This window comes from Myripristis murdjan, chromosome 11 (genome assembly GCF_902150065.1).
Source record: "Myripristis murdjan chromosome 11, fMyrMur1.1, whole genome shotgun sequence".
NCBI classification, from domain to species: domain Eukaryota; kingdom Metazoa; phylum Chordata; class Actinopteri; order Holocentriformes; family Holocentridae; genus Myripristis; species Myripristis murdjan.
The window spans coordinates 24,224,537-24,248,758 of record NC_043990.1 but is presented as its reverse complement, the minus strand read 5'-3'; the positions used below and the strand labels follow the sequence as shown (position 1 = coordinate 24,248,758).

The following is a 24,222-nucleotide window of genomic DNA, read 5'->3' as shown; positions in this document are numbered from 1 at the left end:
TAACTATTTAATCAAAAAGTAATAAAAATTCGACGCCACTGAGCCAACCCTAACCCAAACCTTCATCATTTTACAATATGCATTTTATAGTTGTTAATTATAAGTAATGTTTTCAATTGTATTGATTTGCTATGGCATAAATAAGATGTGTAATGTTTTTTTTTTTTTTTTTTTTTTTTTTAATTATAGTCTTGAAAGCATGTGCCTTCCCCTTATATGAATGCTAACAAAATATCACATTTGCATGAAGCAATCGCCATTCCCTTTAATTTCATAAGACATGCTGTACAGTGATGTAAATATTGGTACTGTTTTTGTTATTTTTGTTCACTATAAACAAGTTTTCTCATTGTCTGCTGATATACAGTAGTTATATAAAAGTGGATAAGGTGACAGAAATGCACACTGGGTGATGAATCGGGCCTTGTGAATGGGGCGGTGTAACTCAAGCAGCATCTCGGTCAGTCGGCTGAAACCATGATGGGATGTGATATGATGCTTCCTCCACACAATGAAAGAGGGGCGGGACCATCGTCATTCTCTTTTATTGCTGCTGCCATCGTCTTTCTCCTCCCCTGTCTGCGGTTGAAAGGCATCTGTAGTGCACGAGGTCCCTGACAAAATAATTACACTGCGGATTAGCGAGCTGTTTTTGTGAATATAAATGAAGAGGAGTCGTGATTAGCAAATCCTGGACCAATCAGCCGTCTGTGAAAATCATGTTTTGCCTGTCTGTGTGTGGTATCAGTTTGCATAAGACTTACACTGAAAGAGAATCTGTATTCCACTGCTGTCACTTTCCACCATGATGAGAGACTTAAATCACTCAGGATCCAGCTGACTTAACATCAAAAGCAGGAGAATAACACATCAGTGTAACCTTTGTTGTTCATGGCTGAGTGAAGCAGCTGCTTAATTACAAGTCTCAAATATAGTTATGCAACACTGACTCCTGATTAGCTCTTGATCGGTAATATCATCAACTAAGATGTCACATCGTCAAGTTAATAAGTGCTGCATCATTTTATGCATCATATCATATTAATAAGTGCTGCATCATAGTCATATTAACCCGCAGATGCGAGAGGCCTTGTATCACTGGAGCAGATCCACCAGAGCAGCCTCAAAGGGTCACTGTAAAGTTTCATTCCGCAAAACATCTTTTGCTCAGACAGATTTCTCTGTGAAAGCCCTGAAACTCACCACCTCATCACTTGAAATTTTTAGGAAAGCTACCAAGTCCTGGTTAATTCAGAACAACAACAAAAAAAAAAAAAAAAAAAAAAAAATGTACACATGCCTACATTTTGTAACTGTCTATTTTTCTAATTTTCTAATTTTATCTATGTTATTTTCACTTTTCTTTCGATATTTTGCTGTTTTAATGTCTTATACTTTCACCTCACAACTCTTCTCAGTGTATCTATGTAATTTCTCTCTTTTCCTGTCAATAAGCCATATAAATAAAATCAATTTGCAAATAAATTGCAACAGCATGGGCTTGGAAGACCACTGAATCACTGCCGGTGTTAACAACGTCATCATCTTTAAACGAAGAGGACAACTGATATCTTCGGCTCGATATAAACACACATAGTCACTAACAGTGTTCACGTAAATATTCCCTTTCATTTCTAAAATCTATGTATATCAGTACGTCTCTACCATTGACTCTAATTATGACAGACGGACATGGATATTGTAGGTAAAGCCACTGGCTGGGTATATCACCTGTGTTTGAACTGTCGGGTGAGCAGACAAAGACAAAATTTTTAGTTTTTGTTCAACTGCTCCTTTAAAGTTTCATTAAAAAGCCCTGATCAGTGAGTGTATAAAGTTGTTGCCTTTGATAATTATTTAATAGCGCACTCACTCCACTGATTAGCACTTCCCTGGAGGAATTTCATCCCAGAGCCGGACGGCATGGCAGGGCTACACTTACCTCAGGAAACTGTGAGGCAAGCTAGTGTGCTCATTGTATCCAAATCCATGCCACATGCCATTTTTAGAGTCCATAATTGTAGCGAACACCCATGTGAATTAATTCCTCAGTGTTTAATTTTACAATACCCCTCCGAGGGGGAACTGGCCTTGCTGCACCATTAGATCATGGTCGGCCACAACACTGCAACCACATCGCAGGATGATGTAAGATGTAGACACTGGCGTTTTGGGGGCTTGGAGCCGGCTCGCCCACTGAGGCAGTCAAATACATATCCATCTGTTTAATCTTAATGTGTCCCCAGTTCCGTGGAGTCAACAACAGACACAAAGCCAAGGCAAGCATGCACACATTTTCGCCCTCCTTGTAAGTATCAACTTTGGCTCGGGCCTGTGTGTAGCACTGAGGCCATGTAGTGAAACGGCAGAGCTATAAACAGACAGGAAGGCAGACAGACACACACACACACACACACACATACGCACACACCTTATGAGGAGCCAAGTAAAGACATTAGCCAGAAATAGCCGTGCAGTGATGACATGGTGGTGGCGTTTCTGCTGTGTCATCCTCAGCCTCTTGCCAAATAAGGGGAGAATCACCAGAGATTCATGAGGCTGCAATAAAGTCCATTACATAAGAGCTGCCCTGAGCATGACTGCACCACAGAGCAGAGGCAGGTCACTCCAACATTTAGCCAGCTCGCCACAGCCAGCTGGTCTATGGAATTGAACTTGTATTGAATTTTGTGTGTTTAAAAGTTACTTGAACTGACCCACTGTCAAAGAAAGGCTCAGGGTAATATAATTATGCTCTGTTTTCGGATCTCTTGGGGCACAGGAGATGATTTGTGCATCCATCAAGAGACACAAGCCTAAAGTAAAAAAAAAACAAAAAAAAAAACCTAATAATAATAAAGAAGAAAAAAAAAACCCTCCATTAATGAGTTTCCAAAGAGAATAAATCCTAGCCCCATTCAGAGATCTGGAACAGAGTGTGTGTCAGTGTGTGTGTGTCCATAAGCCCCTTATTAGAGTTATTCCTGTCTGCCCGACTGTAGGACACAGGTGCTTACATAAGCTTAAGGATCTGTACAGAGTGGCAACAGCAGTGTGTGTGTGTGTGAGAGAGAGAGAGAGAGAGACAGAGAGAGATAGAGAGACTGACCTCACACAGTGACATTCAAAGAGAGCAGAAGGCTGGATGACACTCACTTCATGAGCTGTTCTGCGTCATCCACGCACTGACTCCGTTACTCTCAATCTGTTCTCTCTCTCTCTCTCTCTCTCACACACACACACACACACACACCATACACACACATAATTACACAAATACTCATCCGCTCGCTGTGTGGAAATTATAGAGTAGGGTGTGTACATATATATAGAGCCGCTCTGCAGATGGAGTGTGACTGGTGAACACAGATTAATTAACACATATAGCAGGCGTTTGCACACAAGTCCATCAATCAGCATGCAAATGATCTCAAGAACACAGTGGCAAGGGAGACACGGCACCCATATTCAGCCCTCTACATGCACACACGCGCACACACACACACACACACACACACGGGCGCACACATACACAAAAAATTTAATCATGTGGAAATTATAGTCAAGTGGGAGTCTCTCCATCAGTGCCATTGTGATGAAAAGAGAGAGAGAGAGAGAGAAAGAGAGAAAGAGAGAGAGACAGAGAGAGAGTGTGTGTGATTGATGTGTTGTAGTATTTTTCTTCCCTACCACAGTGGTATCTGTATGGCCTAACACTATTAACCTCTGTTACAGAGCAAAATCCCAGTGGTGTTTTCTCTAAAAAGTCTCATTGGAAATGTGATTTGCAGCACACACACGCTCAAGCACACACACACACACACACACACAATGAAATGGTCCACAAACTCGATGTGTCCAGTCGCTGGCTTCCAAAGTGAAGGACAGCAGGTGGTCCATTATTTTGTGGCTGGCTGAGTTCAAAGCGCTGGGGGACTGTGAGGCTCACAACAGAGACTGGCGTAGTGCTGCGGACCCTCACATGTATCACTTTAATGTTACCACATCAGATGCAGCCAGCTGTCTGTATGCTGTTTGTTTGCTCTGCATTTCTATCTGTTTCACCGGCAGGCTGGCCGTCTCTGCCTCTTTTCATTCCGCCTTAACATGTGTCTTGCATCTGATTTGTCTATAGATATGATTTAGCCAGATAGCGCTGACAGCTGACATTTAGTGCACGGTACACACAACGAAATCACATTTATCTTCATCTCAACAAAACACAAATTGCTCTCTATTTTTCTTGGTATACTTCCAACCTTTCAAACTGACAGTAAACACCTCACTCCTCCACAACTATCATCACAATCTGTTTTGATGTTATTGTCCAACGTGCCTAACTGTTTAATTTGTGTATTTCCATGTTGCATGTTTGTGTTTCATCTATTTATATGGAAATGGGGCGCTTTTCATTTTCATTTTGTTGTCAGTGTGGGCAAATGCATCTCTGACCACATCCAGAGAGGATTTCAGTGTCCTTCATCAAAGCTCTATGCAAAAGATGGCGCATTACAAGCTGTGCCAGTGGCATGAAATGGTATACATTTCCTGTCTCCGAGGTGGGCATGCTTTTATCCACTACCTTAATATCTGATATCAACCCGGTGCAAGTTCATAACAGTGATAATATTCTCTCTGTTCCCCTCCAAAAATAGTTAAATGAAAATAATAGTAGTATTATTAAGAAACACAACCTCTATTTCAGTTTTAGCTAATAATTTGTGGTTTCATGTGCAAGTCCTTTTAAATTTCTGTTAATCCGGCTGGAAAGCGACAGCAGCACTGCAGTGAAACCAGAGGCGATTCAGCACCAACAGAGAGAGGAGATGTCTGCGTTGCCAGATCTCACGAGAGGGCTTTACTGAGACAGAGACAGATCTCGAACAAAGTTCATTTTCTCCTGATTTGCTCAACCGAAAAATGCTGTTTTATTGTCGGACTGTTTGAACGACATGCGGCTTGTGAAAAATGGGTCCAATATTTACCTCGGTGACTATGGGGCGAAAGAGTCGGCCGTGATTTGTGCACACGTTCACTTCTCCCATTGGGGGCGAATGGACTCAGGATGGCTGCTAGTCTCCTGAAAGGCTGAGGAAACTGCAAAATCTGCATGACACAGATACAGGAAATGAACCATCTCCTTTGTGGACACATGAAATGGACACATGAATTTAATGCATTTTTGCTTTACTCCTATTACAATTCAAAAGCCTAGCTGGCATGAAGGCAAGTCCAGATCTGTAGTAGCTCTGAGGTTGCAAAAGAGATCTTGTGCTAAGGTGCAAAAATTGCAGAAGGTCAATTGAAGCAGGAACCCTTTTGACTCAGCTGACAAAACACATGGAATAAGCATGTAATTTGATGACGGCGCTTCTCCTCATTGGAGTCACTGAAATGTACGTGCCTATTCCACATTTTTCTCAGTTGAGCATAGGAGGGTCCTCTCTTCAATCAAACCCTGGCAATTAGTGCAACTTTACGAGCTGCTTAGTTGCCCACAGTAGAAAACACTGGCTCTACTGGGCATCTTCCACCTTTAAATGGGTCTCACTGTGAATGTAAATAAAGCTTTACAAGAAACACATACTAGAGAGTCCTCTGCTTTAGCCTTAGCGATCCTGCATCCACAACAACCACGCGTAAGCACAACTCTGCCCCACACTACAACCACATAAACAATACAGGTGCCAACAATACTAGTGAACCTAATGCTAAAACGAGATAAAGAGGATTTGGTGTACTTGGCAAAGATTAAGCAACTCTGCATAACGCAGACCAGAGCCAAGGCCAAGACACGCCACCACCATCCAGAGGGCTGGGATGGCTTCATTTCAGCGGCATTTTACCGAGAATCCCAGTGGAGTTTGTCCAACAGGGGAAGATGTTCTCCTGAAGCGCCGATTCACAGCATCACCGCCTAATCCGCCCTCATCCTATTTCTGTTAGGAGGGAAGGAGTGAGGGGTGACCTCTGCTCCTAAATAAGGACGTTGAATCCGTGGTTGGCGCTTGCGATGGACCACTGCTTCCCAGCCGTGTCGTCACCGGCGTGGATGTCATTTGGTGGCATATTCTGTGAGGAGACTTTCATGTGAAACGGAGGTCAACAAATCGATGATGTAACAGCTGCGACGGTTTCAGATGAAAGACCGGCTCTGGGAAAAGGACTTGAGTTTGCCGTTGAATAAAAATGAGTGTTTTTTTTTTTTTTTGTTGAGAAACGAATATGTTTTTGAGTGTTATACCCAGAAAGAGGGAGTGTGTGCACAGACAACATGGGTGTGTGCATATGTGTAAGGGATGTCAAAGTGTATGTGAGTGTGTATGTGTGTCCATTGATGGGAAGGAGGATTACAGGAGTCCTGACTTTAAAGCAGGCAAAGAACCAGCTGTGGAAGAGGACTACAGTGAATGAAATGTCGCTGGAAAATAGAAAATCACCTGTATTTGATACGTAGTCTGCCTTCCAGATTGCACCGGGGTGAGGCAAGGGGGTCAATTGAGACAGATTAATTGTCTTAAATGAGCTTATGAACATGGATAAAAGCCCGGGACATTCTTACCATGGCATCGCTCATGCTTCCCATTGAGTGAAAGCATACAGAAGGAGAAAATGGGTTAAGGGGAAAGAAAGATGAAGGCAGAAGAAGCAAAAAAAAGAAAAGAAAAGAAATGAAATGCAAAGCTGTTAAGTCTTTGGAAAGGGATTAGTCCATACTCCCTGCATATTCACAAATGATCTGAGACACAGTTTCAGTTCAAGCCGTCACATGAGAATTATTATAGGGATGAATACATTAGTGTATAAAGGTCTCAAATAAATCCTTTGCCGGTGACTCTGGTCAAGGGAATAGATAGCTGATTTGCGTGTCCAACTTTGGCCTCATCAGCTCACTAATGTGATAGGGAACCTTTATAGTGATAAAAACGAGCCCTCCTTGGATTTGAAACACACACACACAACCCCCCCTTCTGAGTCTAACTCAGAGACTTAAAACTTCACAATAAAACTAGAGCCAAACCTTTACTTGCCAGAGCAATTTAAAGTTTTTGTCTTTGTAATGGATGTGTTCTTACTGCGGCGGGGGCCTGCCTCGTTGGCCCTCCAGCAGACTGTCACCTTCTCTGAGCCACACACAAGAAGTGATGGAGAGATACAGTGACAGCGCAGTATCCGCCCTGATGGAGGAGGTCAGTTTTGGTCTTCGGGGATCGGCCGTGCCGCGCGGGTTTCCCTTCTTTCACCTTGTTCCTCTTAATTTCTCTGCACGTTTCTGCCCTGAACAGACAAAGTGCTGATGCTGGAGGAAAGTCAGCAGTTTACCGCCAATCTAAATTTGGCCGGCTCAGGATCGCGCACTTTAAAACAACCCTGCCACCTCCCCACCGACCCACACACACACACACACACACACGCACGCATGCACACACTGACCACTTTCTCCAGAGACCAGGAGCCCAAGCAACAAGGCAATTATAAATTTCTCCCCTTGTAATTTCTAAATGTCACACAGGTAAGGTTGGCAATTGAACAAACCTCTCCACAGATGCAAGTGTGTACAAACAGTTCATGCAAAGGCGCTCGCACTCATTCTCCTCTCTAATATATACGTTGTTTTTAATGTATCACGGAGCCCAGTGTGCAGCAGGCACGTAGGGCAGTGCCAAGGCCTACATTCAGCCTTGTCTAGAAGGATTGTTTGGGGCATGCATCATTACCGTGAGCAGGTGTTGTTGCTCCTCTCTGCTGCCTCGCTAATTCACAGTCATCACTTTCCCTAGGCCTCGAGGAGACACTTTCACAATCACAGCCACAGCCACAGCCATGCATCTCTAGAGCTGCGAGAAATTTACGTCCTATCTTTTTTCTTTAGTGTATCCAATCTCCGAGGCTTCGCAGGAGCATAACTTGTTTATAAAGCCCACTTGAGTCCGCTCTCCGTGAAAAGTGTTAGGTTGGAGACTCGAGAGGTGAAAACAGTCCAGCTTATATAAACAATGTTAAATATTTGATGAACTTGTCTTTGCAGGTTTTTCTCAGGCGAGACCAAAAGGGGTCTGGCAGTGATTCACCATCCCCGCTCATGGAGGTTCCTTGAGGCCACTACAACGAGTCTTAATAGCAGATTAACTTGTCCGAAGGCTAAACACGGGCATAACATTAGAATTATGTCCCAAAACGCTGCGGTTCCAAGAACAGTGTTCTCCCAGCGGTGAGTCAGACAGAAGCGCCACATCCAACTCCATGACATGGTGTTATGTAACGCTCAGCGAACCGAGCTGCTGATCGTCTGCCAGTCAGGACAGCAAGCCATTAAGCTGCTCGCCCTGTGAACAGCAGTTAACTGGGTCTAAATTCGACAGCTTAGGCTTGGCCGGGCGGTGATACACTGACTGACTGAAAGTGCAGCTTGAGGGATGACCAGGAACACTGTGTTTTACTCTGGGCATAAGCTCACTCTGGCCTTGATCGCGCTTTGTGTGTATTTGTGTGTTTGTGTGCGTGTGTGTGTGTGTGGTGAACAGCAGGTGTCGGGGCAATGTGCAGCGACCTTGAAGGTAGCACACAGCAGGATTTAGGGGTCTGGCATCGAGTTGTGCTGGACACCGCCAGCGAAACTGTTATGTGACATGCTGACACAAGCAGCGTTTCCTCCCTAAGCTGCTACATTTCTGTCTGTCTCGGTGTGTTTCCAGTCTAAGCTCTCCTCAGTTAGCCTGGGTCCTACCAAGAGGAGGCAGACACCTCCCAAGAGGCTATTTCCACATCAATCTTCGGTCAACACGAGCAGCAGCCATTACCAACCCACCTCTGACCAGTAGCTGAATAACAGTCGATGCTTCGCGCCATATGGGAATAACAGCCGGAGCGACTTAAGGGCTAAAAGCTACGACTTGGAAAGACTCATGCTTTCTTGAAAACCATCCAATGCCATTACTGTTTTTTTTTTTTTCTGTTGACTCTGATTTGGGTGATCAGCTTTTTCACACTTAACACACATGCACTTAGTCAGCGATACATCTGAGCTCAGGTTTTTACAGCAAATTCAAAATCAACCACAGAAAAATCAAGCGACTAGTTTGCCCCAGTATTCCAGGAGCTGTGAACACAGAATGTGGAAAACCGTTCACTTTATTGAAACGAATGTCATTACCTTCACTTTGAATACGGCTTTTTCCCAGCGTGTGACAATTCACAACCTCATGAGAAACCGGGGCTAATCGCCAAATCCCAAGCTCCACGGTACCATTCACCCCCTGGAAGCCGAGGAAGCCGAACATTTTCTGGTAGGGGATCGCGAATAATTTAAGGTCTAACTCTGGACTACGTTTGGTGCTTTTTGCTCCAGCTGAAGCAGGAAAGAAGAGCTAGTCTTATTATGGCCTGTGGTCCTGGAATGATGTTCAGAGTAAACTAAACTTCTCTCCCTCCACCCACTCAGTGATGTTAAAAGCTGGGTTTTAGTTGGTCCATCTACTTCTTGTCTGTGTTTCAGTGCCTGATTGTTCACTTTCTCTTGGGCTTATTGCATTGTGCTTAATCTTAGCAACACATTTTGGATTTGATTCCTTTGTTTTGTGACTGTTCCTTTATTTCTGATGCCATCTTGGCCCATGTCTCCCTTGTAAAAGAGAATTAATGTCAATTGGGAGAATGAAGGTTGAATAAATGTGTGAATAATAAATAAATAGCACCTACTGGCTTTTGCATGTCACGCGAAAGCAACATCAGCACTCTAAGTAAATCTGATGCAGAAATGGAGCTCGGAAATGTCACCGTGCAGGTTTGGTGATGTGCCCATACGTCAACATCTGGACATGATCCAGAATCATTACGGTTTTGATTAAATCTGTTTGAACAGCCTCATCAAACGTCATTAGCGAGGCCTGGGCGAATGTCATTATAATCCTGCGTCCCCAACGAGGATGGAGAGCGGAAAGATGTGCAGACTGAATGAAGAGAGAAGGAGAACGAGGCAGAGACAGAGAATGAGAGAGAGAGATGAAGGTTGATTGCGCTTCCTCTGTCCACAGCTCATAATAAGTCAAGTGTAGGCAGCACGTGGGTTCAGGCAGTGTGGGCTTGAGTCATGCGTGCAGAGGTGTGTGTGGGCAAAACGGCATCGACTGCTGCCCTCAGCCTCTGACCCGCTCACATTTCCCACAGAACTGTTAGCAAGGACAGAGAGACATGGGAATGAGGGGAATGCTGCTTCTTGCTCCTGTTAATAGCGGCAAATGATGTGATGTGTAAGCGTGTGTGTGTGTGTGTGTGTGCGTGTGTGTGTTCATAGGTGTCGCACGCTGTAGTTTACCGTCATATTGTAAATCAGTTCTGTAGGAGTGGTGCTGACAACCTTGAGCTGAATGATGGCTGAAGAGGGGATAATGAGTGTGTGTGTGTGTGTGTGTGTGTGTGTGTGTGTGTGTGTGTGTGTGTGTGTGTGTGTGTGAGAACAGAGAATCAGGGTAGCAGTGGCTGCTCTTGGTGTTTTATGATGGTGGGGTCACATAATAGCCCCCCAGCTAGGCTTTGAATTAGACTGCTGTGAACACAACACACACACACACACACACACACACTTCTCGAGTCCCCTGGGAGGAGGCCAGCTCGCACTCTGCTGCACACTTAACTGATTCAGCCAAGTAAGAGGTCATACTACATACACAAGTAGCTGCACACACACACACACACACACACACTGAAAAGGCAGAAACACAGAAAAAGATGCATACATGCAAAACAGTCCCTCAGAACAGAAACACACACACACACACACACACACACACACACACACACACACACACACACACACACACACGCCTCAGACAGTGATTAATGAGGATTTGTTGTTGGTGTGTAACACCACATCTGCTGCCATAGGGACCTCAGCACGAGCCGGAAACAATATGGCCTCCTTGGCCTATTATACAGAGGCCGACCGCGTCTAAACCCTGGTGCGCGCACACACACACACACACACACACACACACACACACACACACACACACACACACACACACACACACACACACACACTCCTGCTCTCATTATGCTAGTTGCAACCTCATTTTACCCCCACCTCCACCCCAGAGGCACACACACACACGACCCCTGCAGACACACACACACACATATGTATACCCATTATACATTTTGTATCCCTCACCCCTCAAGACTAGCACAACCTGCACCCCCCCAAAAAAACCTCCCATAGTGCTTCATTCAGGTTTTCACAAAGACTCCCCTCTGACCGCAGCGTCCTCCACCCAGCCCGACCGCACTGTGAACCCCAGGAGGAGAAAAGGAGAGCAATTAAAGCAACATAAATACCATAAAAACATGATTCAAGCACAAGTGAAAAAGTGCGTTATAAGAAGTGAACAAGACAGTTAGTGTTCTCAATTTTAAAGGCAAGTCAATCCAAACGTCAAGGAGGAGCCCTGACAGCAAAGACCCTATTGATTTCTGATTCCATGATTTTAATCTGGGCCTAAAACCAGCAAACAGGAGCCTTTTGTTTTAATCCTGTTTCTGAAAAGACCGACTGGGTGCTCCTGATCAGGTTATGATCTGGCTCATTTGGGCTTTACAGGTCTGTGATACCGCTCAATGTCAGCCCCTCCATTAAGAGTAAAGCCTTCAAATCAACTCGGAAACTCTGGAGCTGATGACCCGCGTACAGATTAGACCCACCCTCCCCTCTTTTTCTCCTGGATTCTCCTGGATTTACCGCACAATCTCCCATGCCATGTGTCACTCTCACTGTATGTGTCTCTGTGTTAATCTGCATACGCCTCTTCCTGTTCTTTCTCTTTCCACCCCGCTTTCTCTCTCTCGTTTTCCCCGCGGCCCCCCTTGAGGCAGAGCTGGCTGGAGGTCAGATGTGTGTGGGCGGAAGTGTGTGTGATGTGCATGTGGCCAGGTCACCTTGTGTGTGCTGTGTGTTCGGTGGGTGGGGGCGACGGCCAGCTTGGCGTTTATGTGATGACCTCTGTGGGGGTCACGTCAGACGACAGAAGTTGAGGCCAAATGGCGAAACAAAGGCAGGGCGTGGCTGTGAGTTTTATGGAGCCTGATGTGTGTGTGTGTGTGTGTGTGTGTGTGTGTGTGTGTGTGTGTGTGTACAGGGATCTAGGGGTAAAGGAGACACCCTGAGGACAATGGAGGGCAGGTGTAGCAGCTGACTACAGGGGGAATTATTCAAGAAACAAATTAACATTTCATTCTACCATTTGGGACTCTTTACCTATTAACCCAGCATCGCCATGTGGGGGTTTACAACAGACCGGTGGCGTTTGAAAACTACTACTCCTACTCCCACTGCTACTCCTGGCTGATATCACACAACGGTAATTCAACCTACACTCAGCTCGTGAAAGCTTTTACATTTGCTGCTCTAAACACTCGGGGTCTGTCTCATTTCCAAGGAAACTATAGCTAGCAATGTCCCTTAACCTATTTGGTCTGAAAGGTTTCATGAATTTGATAACCCAGTGAAGTCACATCACCAGTGTACTCGTGTCTAGAGATGGGATTTATGGCTCTTTGAAGGGAGCCGGATCTTGAGGATCCATTCCTTTCAAAGAGCCGTTCAAAAGACTGGCCTAAAGACCTAAACATTACACATGAGATTAACAGGGTGGTATCAGACTGTACTGGATGCTAAGAAGGTGTGGGTTAATATTTCGATCAGAATCAGTCAAACTTAGACATCCCATATATATTCTATTGGTGGGATATCTGAGTTTGAATCATCCTGAAATCATGATAATTTCATTTGGCAATGGTCTGTGTGGACATTTGTAAACATTCCACAGCATCCCTCTGCCTTGACAATAAGATCACTATTTTGGATTTACCCTTACCTAAAAAAGCTAAGCAGGGTACAATGAATTCCCATGTAAAACAGCTTTTACTTTTAGTGCAAAATAGAACAAGAACAAACCTTGCAATATGTAGTGCACATTTTAGTCTTTCTTTAAAATTCATGATAACACGTATCAAATGAGAAAACAAGGAGCTTATAAAAATATGTAACACTATCCAATACTTTTACAAAACTAAACAAGATTTCAACTTCAAATATTAGAATAGAACAATATCAGTGCAAATTTTAAGAACATTTTGGATTGAAAACTCACAATAATAATACTAATGTTGTACACCTGAGCTGCTTTGACCAAAACAGGAGATCAGCTCCTTGACTTAGCTTACTTTCTGTAAACAATAAAGTGTAAAAAAAAAAAAAAAAAAAAAGGGGCAGCTCTGAAATAATACTGCAGTCCCATGCTTTATGACTTCTTCTATAGAGTGAATTAAAGCAAAAAACAAAGAAATTGGGAACTGGCTCGTTCACTTCAAAGAGCCGTTCAAAAGAATCGACTCGTTCACGAACGACCCATCACTACTAGTGTCATACTTGTCAACCTTGAGATTTGTCTCAGTCAAATAATATATAGAACCACAAGCAAAACAGAAGCAGTTGGCCCAGAGAAGAAGACGACAGCAAGGTAACCATGAAGACGATATTTTTTGAGGCAGTGCATTCTATTTTATTCAGCAACAACAGTGATGGTACAGGTGTGACATTTTTGAGAGAGAGAGAGTTTTTGATAATATATAGTGTAGTATTGTATGAGCAAATTGTGGGTTGGCAAGAGGGTTGGCAAGTATGAGATTTGCACAGCGCAATGTTTCCATGGCAATCGAGCCACAGAATTTGGAGAAGGAAAAACAGAGTTTCATCATCCCGCTGATGTGCCGGTGAACAGAGCCTTTTTCACAGCAGCCATTTTGACAGGAAATAGCAGGGTGAGCAGGTGTTGTGTAAGGTTGTGTTCCGACAGAGGCTCCTGTCAGTGTTCACGCTGCCTCACCGGAATCTGCTACGATTACAGTGACACGTCCGGTTCTTACCTAATGGGTCATATTTGCTCCTCCACGCGACTGTGATGCATCCACCAGGCTTGGTCCATGAAATCCTTCCCCTTAAGGCGGGTTACTGCGGGTAGGATGACATTTTCAACATTTTCAGACAGTGAAGGGACACATAACTGGGTCTCACTAACCAAGACCATGTCAAAAAATATGGATTTGGAATAGATTCATGAATAATATGGATGGAGGGGAGCCAAGATGTTGTGGGCGGAATGGCTTGAGGGTTTCGAGGGAGAGATGAAGGGATGAGGGGAAAAATCAGGGTCAAGGACGGATGGATGGAGGAGTGCGATGATGGACCGATGTCAGCTGGTGGCAGAAGGACAGGGGGGAACTAGGAGAGTGGAGACTGGGTGAAGGTTGCCATTTCTACATGCAACCTGATTAGATTAAGCCCACTGTATTCAAGCAATGGAGAGAGAAGGGAAAAGGGATTCTTAGTGGAAGGATGTGAAAACTTTGTCTTTGTTCCCAACTCTAGTTATAAAACTTAATTTAAACTTAAGTAACTCAATCCCTGAGTGACTTACAGGTTAGTTGTGGGAAGTGCAGTGCAGAAACACCACAGCAATGAGCGTTCAACACCAAAGATGCCAACAAGGACTTGGGATCTCACGGCCATGGTATCAGACATAGGCCTATATGATATATTTTGGTATTAATTGACCCCCTGAATCAAACAGACCAACTAGCCCACATACCTAATGAGGTGGAATCCTCATATAATTTGTCCGGTATTGATATCCCACAAACACCCTGTGTGCCTCGGGCCAAAACAGCCTCTGGCTATCACTGATATCACACCTCAGGATGATTGTAAAGAATGGAAGAGTGTGAGAATCTCCAGCGACCGGCTTCCCATTCGCTCTCAAAACGGGAAGAATCATGAGAAACTCCAATTAAACGAGTGTGAGTGCGATGCACTGGAAGGATAGGGTGACCTACAGTTACACTACAGGAGTGTGTAACAGCACCGGGAGTGTGACGGCTCTTTGACGAGTAAACAGCGGCGGCAGTGATGAAATTGATCTGTTTCCTCGCTTCACATAATGAGCAGCGTTTAAACAGTGCAGCGGAACGAGGCTGCTCCCTGCTCATCATCGCCCCGGTGCCTTGTGCTTTAACACACAGAGAAAAGAACATCTCGAACACAATACACACACACACACACACACACACACTCATGCACACAAATACCACTCACATTTTCACCTCTAACATTTAATGACGAGTGAGAAGGAGTAGGGCTGTCTACAAACTCAGATAATTAAACCAGAGGGAAATTATAACAACCCTATCTCTCTCTCTCTCTCTCTCTCTCTCTCTCTCTCTCTTTTTCTCCGTGTGTGTGTGTGTGTGTGTGTGTCTCGTTCACTCCCATACTTACTGCTTGTCAGCAGATCAGCCTGATTGCAGATTAAAATGGCAATCCAACCTGGAGAGAGTAGAGAGGAGAGAGAATGGAGAGAGAAGAGAGGAGAGCAGAGGAGCAGTGTACAGGGGAAACCAAAATTGGGTTTCGAATCCAGACAGTTGGGCTGCAAAGCCGAGATGAAAATAATATTTCCCATCTATTAACTTCCATCTGTGGCATTATCGCTGCAATAATTCAATCGCTGCCGTAGACGGTGCTTTCGCTGTGGCAGGTGCGCGGAGCATCATGCATTTAGGAAGTGCCAGGAGACATCATTGGGCTAATTTATAGTTTTCATTTAGTGTCTTTATCATCCCATTACTGGCCAACACACACACACACACACACACAGAGAGAGAGAGAGAGAGAGAGAGAGAGAGAGAGAGAGAGAGAGAGAGAGAGAGAGAGAGAGAGAAAATGTCACCCCTGGGTGGGTACAGAAGGTACAATAGCTTTGGTTCTTACCAGGTTTGCCTGTATGTGTGTGTGTGTGTGTGTGTGTGTGTGTGTGTGTGTGTGTAAATGTGTTCTCATTACTGTTTGCAGAGCAATCAGCCCCTCCTCACCTCCACAGTAGCGCTACTTGACTTGACTTGCAGTGTGTGTGTGTTTGTGTGTGTGTGTGTGTGTGTGGTGCTAATAGATGTTCACAGAACAGCATGTAGGAGTGTTGCTCCCACTGTGGTGTGTTTTACTATTCATATCTGAGACCTGGAGTACCGTAGAATCGCCAAACACAAATCAGCCGTGATGAGACTGAGGCTATTACTTCAACAAACACACACACACACACACACATACACTTTTTAGCATGCGCCATACGACACACACACAGACACATACAGCCTAGGCCATTGTCCAGATAGGAAAGGGAAAAGGGGAGTGGGGTGTGTGGATGGTGACTGGGAGGGGTGTTGTCATGGTGACCAGGGCGACAGAAGGAAAAGGGGGTCTGCCTCCTGACCCTCATTGAGGAGGTGACTGACTGTCACTAAGCTGAGGCAAGGCACGCCACACACACAATGCCAGCAGAGAGAGAGAGAGAGAGGGAGAGAGAGAGAGAGAGAGAGAGAGAGAGAGAGCAGCCATGTAAGCCCATCATGACCGTGGGCCCTCTAAGCCTCGGCGGTCAGTCTGAGGCACTTAGTATTAGCATCAGAAAGACATTATGCTAATAGCATCAAAGGAAGCAGTCCCCGCCTTTGTGTTTCCTGCGCCAACCCAAAGGCACGGGAGGATTTTACATTTCAGCCGCCGCTCCTGCCCCTAAACTCCAAAAGCATTTGCATGAAGATTACAAAATGTTTTTTTTCTTTTTTTTTTTTTTTTTTTTTTAAAGTGATGCATCTCACGGACGACCACAGGCTGTGAGAGGAAAGCCTCGGCCGTGTCGGACAGAGATGTAGCGGAGGGTGAAGCTTTTAAACTCAGGTCTCGCTGGCAGAATAGAATTTGATTAAAATCTGAGGTAAACATTTGTGCATAAGCAGTGTCAAACTAAGGGCATTTATATGAAAATGAGGTTTTGCAAAGAATCTTGGAAAATGTAAATTACCTGCTTCTATCAATGGCGCTTTGCCTTAAGAGAAGTAGGAGCAATCGTTTAACCCTTAAAGTCTCATTTTCTCCTAAAATTCCTCTTTAGGAGATTTAGCTTTTAAGTTCTTAACTCTTAGCTCTTAAGCTTTAAATTTAGAATATTTTTTTTCTGCTGGTTTCAGCTTCATTGACGCTCCATCACACTCATATTGAGTGAAATATTCAAACCCAACATGCCATTGTTTTATGGCTGCAGCAACACACCAAGCAGAAAACACCTACATGTCTTGTGCATCACTTTATACAGATTTATTCCTCTAATTCAGCAGGACATATATTGGTGTTTTGGAAACCTTGGGATCTTGGGAAATAATATTCTGTGGGTTTGAACAAAGCAGTGTGCCTTTGTAATGAAACACACCAACATCACTGGCAGAGTTGAGGAGGTTCATCTTTCTACTTTTATGTGCAATTATCTCACCAGTGTTGGACTCATGTTGTCAGACATGGACAGAGTTAACTATTAAGAGACTGGAAAGGCAATAGATCAACGCATACCACACTAAACACTCCATCACAATGCGATGCCTGCAGGATAAAGTCAACGGTGCAGTGCATTTGTGTCGTGGTCGTTTGAAAGCAATTTGTTGAGCGCCCCGTTTACCATAAAATCGGAAAATGGGTGTCTCTTCCACCAGATAAAATAAAATACCACAGGATCAAGCAATTATTTACTCCACCCAGCGTGTTATTTAAACTCTTGTCTGTCCTCCTGTGTTAAAATGCCCTTCAAGCCTATGAGAACAGCCAGTAACAAAGGATCCACCTCCACATGAACTATTTCTATCAACAGGACTTGCATTCTTCAGACATACCACCGCTCCTCAGGGGAAAGCAGAGAAGCACGCCAAAGAGGAAGAATAAGAGTTTGGCCCGCGAAAAGGAGGGGAGGAAGGTAGCCTAGGTAACGGTGAGGGATGTTTGTTCGGGGGCGTCAAGCCTGAGCGCACAAGAAAAGGAGGTGAATGGAGGGAGGAGAAGAAAAAGGGAGAGCGAGAGAGACCCAGTCACCTTGGATGAGTCATACAACGCACCTCAGCACCTCACAGAGACAAACACTTACAGTACAATGCTGTCTCTCTCTCTCTCTCTCTCCTTCCCTCTCTCTCTCCCTATCTCTCTCTCTATCTCTCTAGTTAGTCAAGGGCACACACCCACCCACCCACACACAGATACAGACACAGTCAGTGTCCGTGCCCTGTTAAAGAAATGCAATGCCACGCAGACACAAAAACGAGCTGAATACAAACTTAAAATTACATGAAATTTTATTTTATTTCTCATTTCTCAGAGCCGGCCCATTGTTGCACTGAAGGGCTGTCCTTGATCGCTTGCTGCAGGGTCTCAGCGAGATGTAGATTTTTCTCAATGCCTCGTCTGGAGACGGAGGAGTGAGGTCAAGGGGTAAAGGGAGAGCAGCAATGAAGGATGGATAGACAAAAGTGGTTGAGGCTGTGGACTTGATGCTGAAGAAGGGGACGGGAGCGCTTGTTTTGATACTGAAAGACAATGCGGAGATTGGTTCTAGTTCATGATTGTGACCTCAACCACCTGCAGTTGTCCTCTGCTTACAGCATCACGGCGGTGCTGTCTCCCACCTGCATTAGAAGACTAAAAAACCTGGCATATGTAGCATTTTAATGAATATACAACTAATACAATGAGCATGCTATTATTACTGTAAACAAAAGAGACTATAGTGGAGATTAAAGAAGCCTCAATCACACAACCAGTCTTGGTAGAGCTGGTGTTTCTCATAATTAAACCATCCCTTATGCAAATATATGCATATGTAGGGGACTTTCATATATGGCATATTAGTCCGTATTATGTCCCCAAAAATGAACTGTATTAAAAGTTGGCACATTTCATTTATGGACATACGCTGCATGTCGAACATATGTTACCAATACATGCGTCCTCCCAGTACAGTGAGTGCAATATGTTGTTGTCATGGAGGCTATGCACAGATATAAGTTATACATGTATGCAAACTGTGTTTGAACGTCTTCATAACTTAGTTTCCATCAATATCTGACTCATTTGTTGCAAGACTTAAGAAAAATAACATGAACACGCAGCATATGGCAGTGGCACTGGGCTTTTTTGGGCAATGCCCTAAACAAATTCTGAAATTTTCTTTCCTGCATTTGCTGTGATTGTACTGATCTGTGTACTTTGGAGCATTTATTGTCTTTGCTGCTGCTGTTATTGTGAATATCTGTTTTATGATTACAATTTGTGATGACTGTTTTATAAGATGAACTGAATATGAAAACTGAAAAATACTGAAGAATTTTCTTTGGTTCATTTAAAGCACTTTTAATGCCCATCAAGGCTTTAATATCATATCTGTTTGGCTCATATATGAATACATAACATTTCTGTTGTATAATGGCATATATTTTGACATGTTAGACATCAGTGTGGTACATTTCCCATAAACCCAGTTGCTTCCTGTTAGAAATGCCTTCCCTCTCCCTGCTCTACCTTCTTTTCAGTGACCCCCCCCCCCCCTTTTTTTTTTTTACCATGATTATACTAATGTCAAAAAATCAATACTTGACAATATTTCATATTCCTGTCAACAGATAAAAATAGTGTGCCTGCAAAAAATCATATGAAAAGATCTCACTATCCCTCCTTTGACTGTGCAAAACAGCTTACCTCTAATACAAGAGAAAGAAATTATTATCCCAGTTGTTATAATAACAGAAATTAGTGATTGGATGTTTTGTGTTGTGTAAGACAGTGTTTGTGCAGGTGGTGAGAACAAAAAGTGAGAGCTGTGAGGTGTTTCTCTGCCACAGTAACTCATTTAACATGGGAGTAAGACAGACATGTCAACCAGTTTTCTAAAAATCAGAATATGAGCTTAGCCAAGATTAATTTAAGTGACACATGCACATGCACCGCCCCAAAACCAGGCTACTCAAAGTGCAGAGTTCTCCACGTTGTGCCAGCATAGCCACTGGATATCGGGTCCTTGCTATACCACAGCTGACTAAACCAGACATTGCTCTGAAATCCTCAGGGAAAGTAGTCATCGAAGAAAAAAGGCTTTTCTGTATGATTGTGCTGCATCAGCACAGAAGATAGATCACAAAGCAATAACAGGGCTCATTTCCCTCCTTCTGTCCCAGAGGATTGGCCTCCAGGGTCAGAGGGGTGTGTCCCCGTGGTTAAGCCCCAGCAGGAGGAGGCGTGTTGGGCCGTGACCTGCCCCGATGATGGGGCCCTGCTTCCAGAGCATCTGTCCTTCTCACACAGACAGGCAGACAGACGCGTGTACAAGCAGAGTATGGTTACAAGGCAAAAACACTTGACACTGGCGACACTCGAGCTGAATGGCCCACACACGTCACCAACAACGTCATCAAGTCCAGTCCTGACTGCATACTGCATGTGTTCCACCAACAGCTTTACTCATGTTGCAATCCTTGATCAGAGTGTGTGACACTTTGAACTGTTGCAACACAAGTATGCATCAGTATTTGTCACTGTTAGTGTAGTAACAGCAGTAAAAGTAGTAATGCTAATAATGACAGCAGAAGTGGCTTTCAGGGGATTTTCGGTGTGCCATCATGGTCTAAATGGTATTTCAGGGGCTGTTCCACCCTGACAAGAAATTTGGGGGAACCACTGAGCACTAGCAATAATTTTTTCTAGCACCAACAAACAGTTTTGATATGCAAAGACACTGATCACTGTAAGAAAATATGTAACAGAACATATTAAACACTTCTCGAAGGCTTCATACACTGATTAAGCTGAGTGACATGATCTTTATTTTTCCAGAATTAGAGTAACTAACACTAAAGTATACCTTATTGTGCTCATTAGTACAGCTTTCATTTATTATTTTTAATGAAAGCTGATACGCTAAATGAGACTCATATTACCATTATGAGTGAAACTTATTTAATTCAGTGTCTTACAAATAAAGCCATGAGCATGTCTTTGTAATGAATCAATCAAAGCACAATATCAGTCCAACAAGGGGATTGTTTATTAACAAAAAATTATAATACAAACAAGTAACAAACAAGAACTGGACTAGTTTCTGACCATGTGGGGTGGTCAGGCACAAAATTTCCACGAAATAGCATTTGCATTCACTTATCATGGCCATTAGAAACCTGAGCTTGATACAAAATGTTATGAATTGCAGTGCAAACCCGCTAAGTTGCACGATGATTATGAGGCATTATAAAAGGTATGGTGTAAGAGTATAAATATATGTACAAACAAGTGGTGGAGTCGGCTTTTCAATGCAGAAGCAGCAAGGCGTCTTGCAACTCTTTTCACACCGTACGGCTGTGAGTTGAAGAAACATTCTGCTGCTAAGTATTTTCAGAAATGACATCAACACGGCAATTAAACATGAGTGTCACTCCTGACATTTTCATATCCCACTGCAGAAAATATTCAATCCTCCCCCTTATAATGTTGCTAACTACCTGTGATAATGGAGAGCCAAAGGGTGTGTAAGAGCTTCCGCTCCAAAACCAAACTGAATACACTTCCATCTGAACCACCTGAGCAACTTATAATTAATAAGTGAACTAAAAAAAGAGGGCAAAAGAGGATTAGCTGAGTCAGGCTGCTGAGCTGAAACACAAGCCTCTCCCTTGGGACATTATTCAGCAGCAGCCACAACTTAACAAAACGTACAAGAAATAATGTTGGTTTATCATCGTTTTCTGCTGGCAGCCACAGTGGATCCTGCTTGGTAAAACTCCATTCAGGCTTTCATGTCAGGGGTCAGAGGTTGAAGGTTTGGGGTCGTGGTACAGCAGGCACTAGGAGGGGGGGTCATCTCCATGTATAGCCTTGTACTTGGCCATCTCCTCTGGAAATACTTTGCTCAGCTCGGAGATTAGAAGACTCTTGAATTTCTGAAACCCAAACAAGGGAGATTAGGTTGGTTTATGACTACATTTACAGGAGTTTTACATAGAAAAAAAAAGAAAACAGTAATGTGTATGTCTGCCATTGGGACCTTGCAACCCAAAAAATAAAAATGCACCAAGCTATGAAGAACAGACTGAGACTAATGAAGTACACAAAGCCCCCACACTGTTTGTTGAAGGAAAGTGCTCCTAAGAATATATAATTTATTATCAAATAACAAAACGTATTTCAACCGTGGTAACTAACGTCACGGCTGAAAACCTCACGGTGTTATGCTTGTGAAATATGTTTATGTCTAGCAATGAAAACATCATGTTACTTGGAGACGCCATAAATGTGCTTGGGAAACATTTTCTATCTGAAATAGTGTGTGTACTCTTGTCGCTACTGCAGTAACAGCAGTGGAGAGCCTCATTGACACCGGCACTCTCTCTCTCTTACCGTCATGGTATCAATCTTCCCTTTGACTTGCTCGTTTTTTGCCAAGGCTCTCTCCAAACACTCCTTGGTGTACAGCTGAGGGTTTCGACCTTGGTCAATATATCTGAGAACACAAGACATAACATCAGCTGAGGAAGCCCTGGTGAAAATACCAACCAGGATAAATGTCGTTCTCTCTTGCTTGGAGATGAGGTCATGCCAAATCCCATTCGAAAACCTGTCAATGTGTTTTGGAGAAAAGCCCATTCCCCACAATATGTGACAACACTTTCCCCCTCTGAATTATTAAGAGCCATTTTCAAGATGGCAAACATATAATCCATCAAGCAGCACTATCCCTAGGGTCAATTTGACCAAGTCAGTGTTTAAAGCCTATGATGCCTACATAATTAACACTGTTTTTTTTTTTTGTTTTTTTGCTTCATATTTCATGACTTAATTTAATGGGGACAAGTAGGTAAACGTTAAAATTAACATGATGAGGTTTTCAAGCTCCTGGACACATTTGGCTACACATCAGTGTTTCTTCGGGGCCAATCTGACCCCCATGTTGTTTTAGCAATATAAATCATACACGAATTATCAACATTTTACACACATTATTTTTGGCTGTTGTCGATGACGCTGAGGAACTACAACATGCCAGTTATAATCTTCAAAAAGCTTTAGGGCTTACATTACTGGGGTCAAATTGACCCCAACTGATAAAAAATGTTAGTAAATTTGATGGTAACAGGAGGGGTGATTACATTACATAAATACGTTCTGTGTGTAATTCTGCATCTCTGTAAGGGCCCTGGGTATTGCGTTGTAAAGCACTTAGGCGACTGGTTTCCCCCATACTTTCAGTTGTTTCAAAATACAGTGGCAGGCAGCGATGAGCACAGTGTGACCCTTCTTTTAATATAAATTTTTATTAAAATGTGTTCCTTGATTGATTATACATTAGCCGAATTTAAGAGTGGCTCCTAACATAAGAGAAGGCCTGAGTCATGTACCATGAAGTATGTAAATTTTGGTGTCAAGCGATGCCGCATTAAATCGTCAGGTTTTTTGAACGGAGTATGGCCTGAGCCTCTCCATAGGAAGCGGATTGGCACAGCCGGCCTGCAGCGTGATGCTCGGTCATTTGTCCAGCAGTAAGACAACAGTGATGGGACACAGCAGAGATGAGAGGAGGACTGACAGTGTCTCTCTGACAAAAGGACACTGTCATTGATACAGCCTGAGACTCACTCAAAGGCCTCCAGAGGCACGTTGATCTCATGGAGCTGCTGGCGGCACTTCTCGATGTCCTGCAGGCCGGAGATCATGAAGTTTCTGAAATTCAGTGTACCAAGTTAACACCGAGCTGTTTAGTCCGCTGTTTAACGACTGAATAATGATATTTAAGCGGCTTGGCACGTCGGTACTCACAGTTTTTGGTTGAGTCCTGTTTGGCTGCTCGGCTGGAAGTCGCTGACGATGATTCCCAACTGCCGAATGTTCTCGACAAATTTCTCCAGATGCTCCTCGAGGTTGTCGAATTTCTCCGCCATTTTTTAAAACACTTTACTTTTTACCAAACCGCGTCAACGAAACACAAATTACTCGATTTTAACAGATTCCTTTTGTCAAATCATCACTGTTTACCATCGGCTCCGCTCCTACACCAAAGCCACAACACCGAACTGCTTTGCGGCAGTATGGTAGCCAATAGCTGTGGCTAACGTTCGGCTACCGTGGTAACGGCCAATGAGATCGTGTCGTTTTCCGGTTCTTACGGCAGTAAAATGTCGTGCTGCTGGTTGGCGAGGCAGCTTCTTTGTCACAGTCGTAGGAGTATCTTGTAACCTTTGTTTTATTGTCATATAACCCGTATACAATAACACTGCATTGTGAAATGATCTTATAATGTGTACTGTATACTTTGT

At 43.7% G+C, this 24,222-nt stretch overlaps 1 protein-coding gene and 1 long non-coding RNA gene across 2 annotated transcripts; both read right to left on the bottom strand.

Moving 5' to 3' along the window:
* Positions 1 to 250: 250 nt before the first annotated feature.
* On the bottom strand, positions 251 to 2,564 carry LOC115368143 (uncharacterized). The gene is made up of 2 exons (XR_003928987.1): positions 2,432 to 2,564; positions 251 to 614 (listed from the first exon to the last, which is right to left on the bottom strand). It is a non-coding gene; the product is annotated as an uncharacterized LOC115368143 (long non-coding RNA).
* Positions 2,565 to 20,939: 18,375 nt separating this feature from the next.
* Positions 20,940 to 24,002, bottom strand: med10 (mediator complex subunit 10). Its single transcript, XM_030062934.1, has 4 exons — positions 23,726 to 24,002; positions 23,546 to 23,629; positions 22,310 to 22,412; positions 20,940 to 21,852 (listed from the first exon to the last, which is right to left on the bottom strand). The coding sequence occupies exons 1-4, from the start codon at positions 23,845 to 23,847 to the stop codon at positions 21,757 to 21,759; spliced, it is 405 nt and encodes a 134-aa protein (XP_029918794.1). The 5' UTR covers positions 23,848 to 24,002; the 3' UTR covers positions 20,940 to 21,756.
* Positions 24,003 to 24,222: the final 220 nt, after the last annotated feature.

Excerpts from the sequence above, each read along its gene's own strand:
- med10 (XM_030062934.1), bottom strand. The coding sequence starts at position 23,847 with ATGGCGGAGAAATTCGACAACCTCGAGGAGCATCTGGAGAAATTTGTC. Across the intron at positions 23,630-23,725 it reads ACAGGACTCAACCAAAAACT|AAACTTCATGATCTCCGGCC; the intron begins GTGAGTACCGAC and ends ACTGAATTTCAG. Across the intron at positions 21,853-22,309 it reads GGAAGATTGATACCATGACG|AAATTCAAGAGTCTTCTAAT; the intron begins GTAAGAGAGAGA and ends TTTGGGTTTCAG.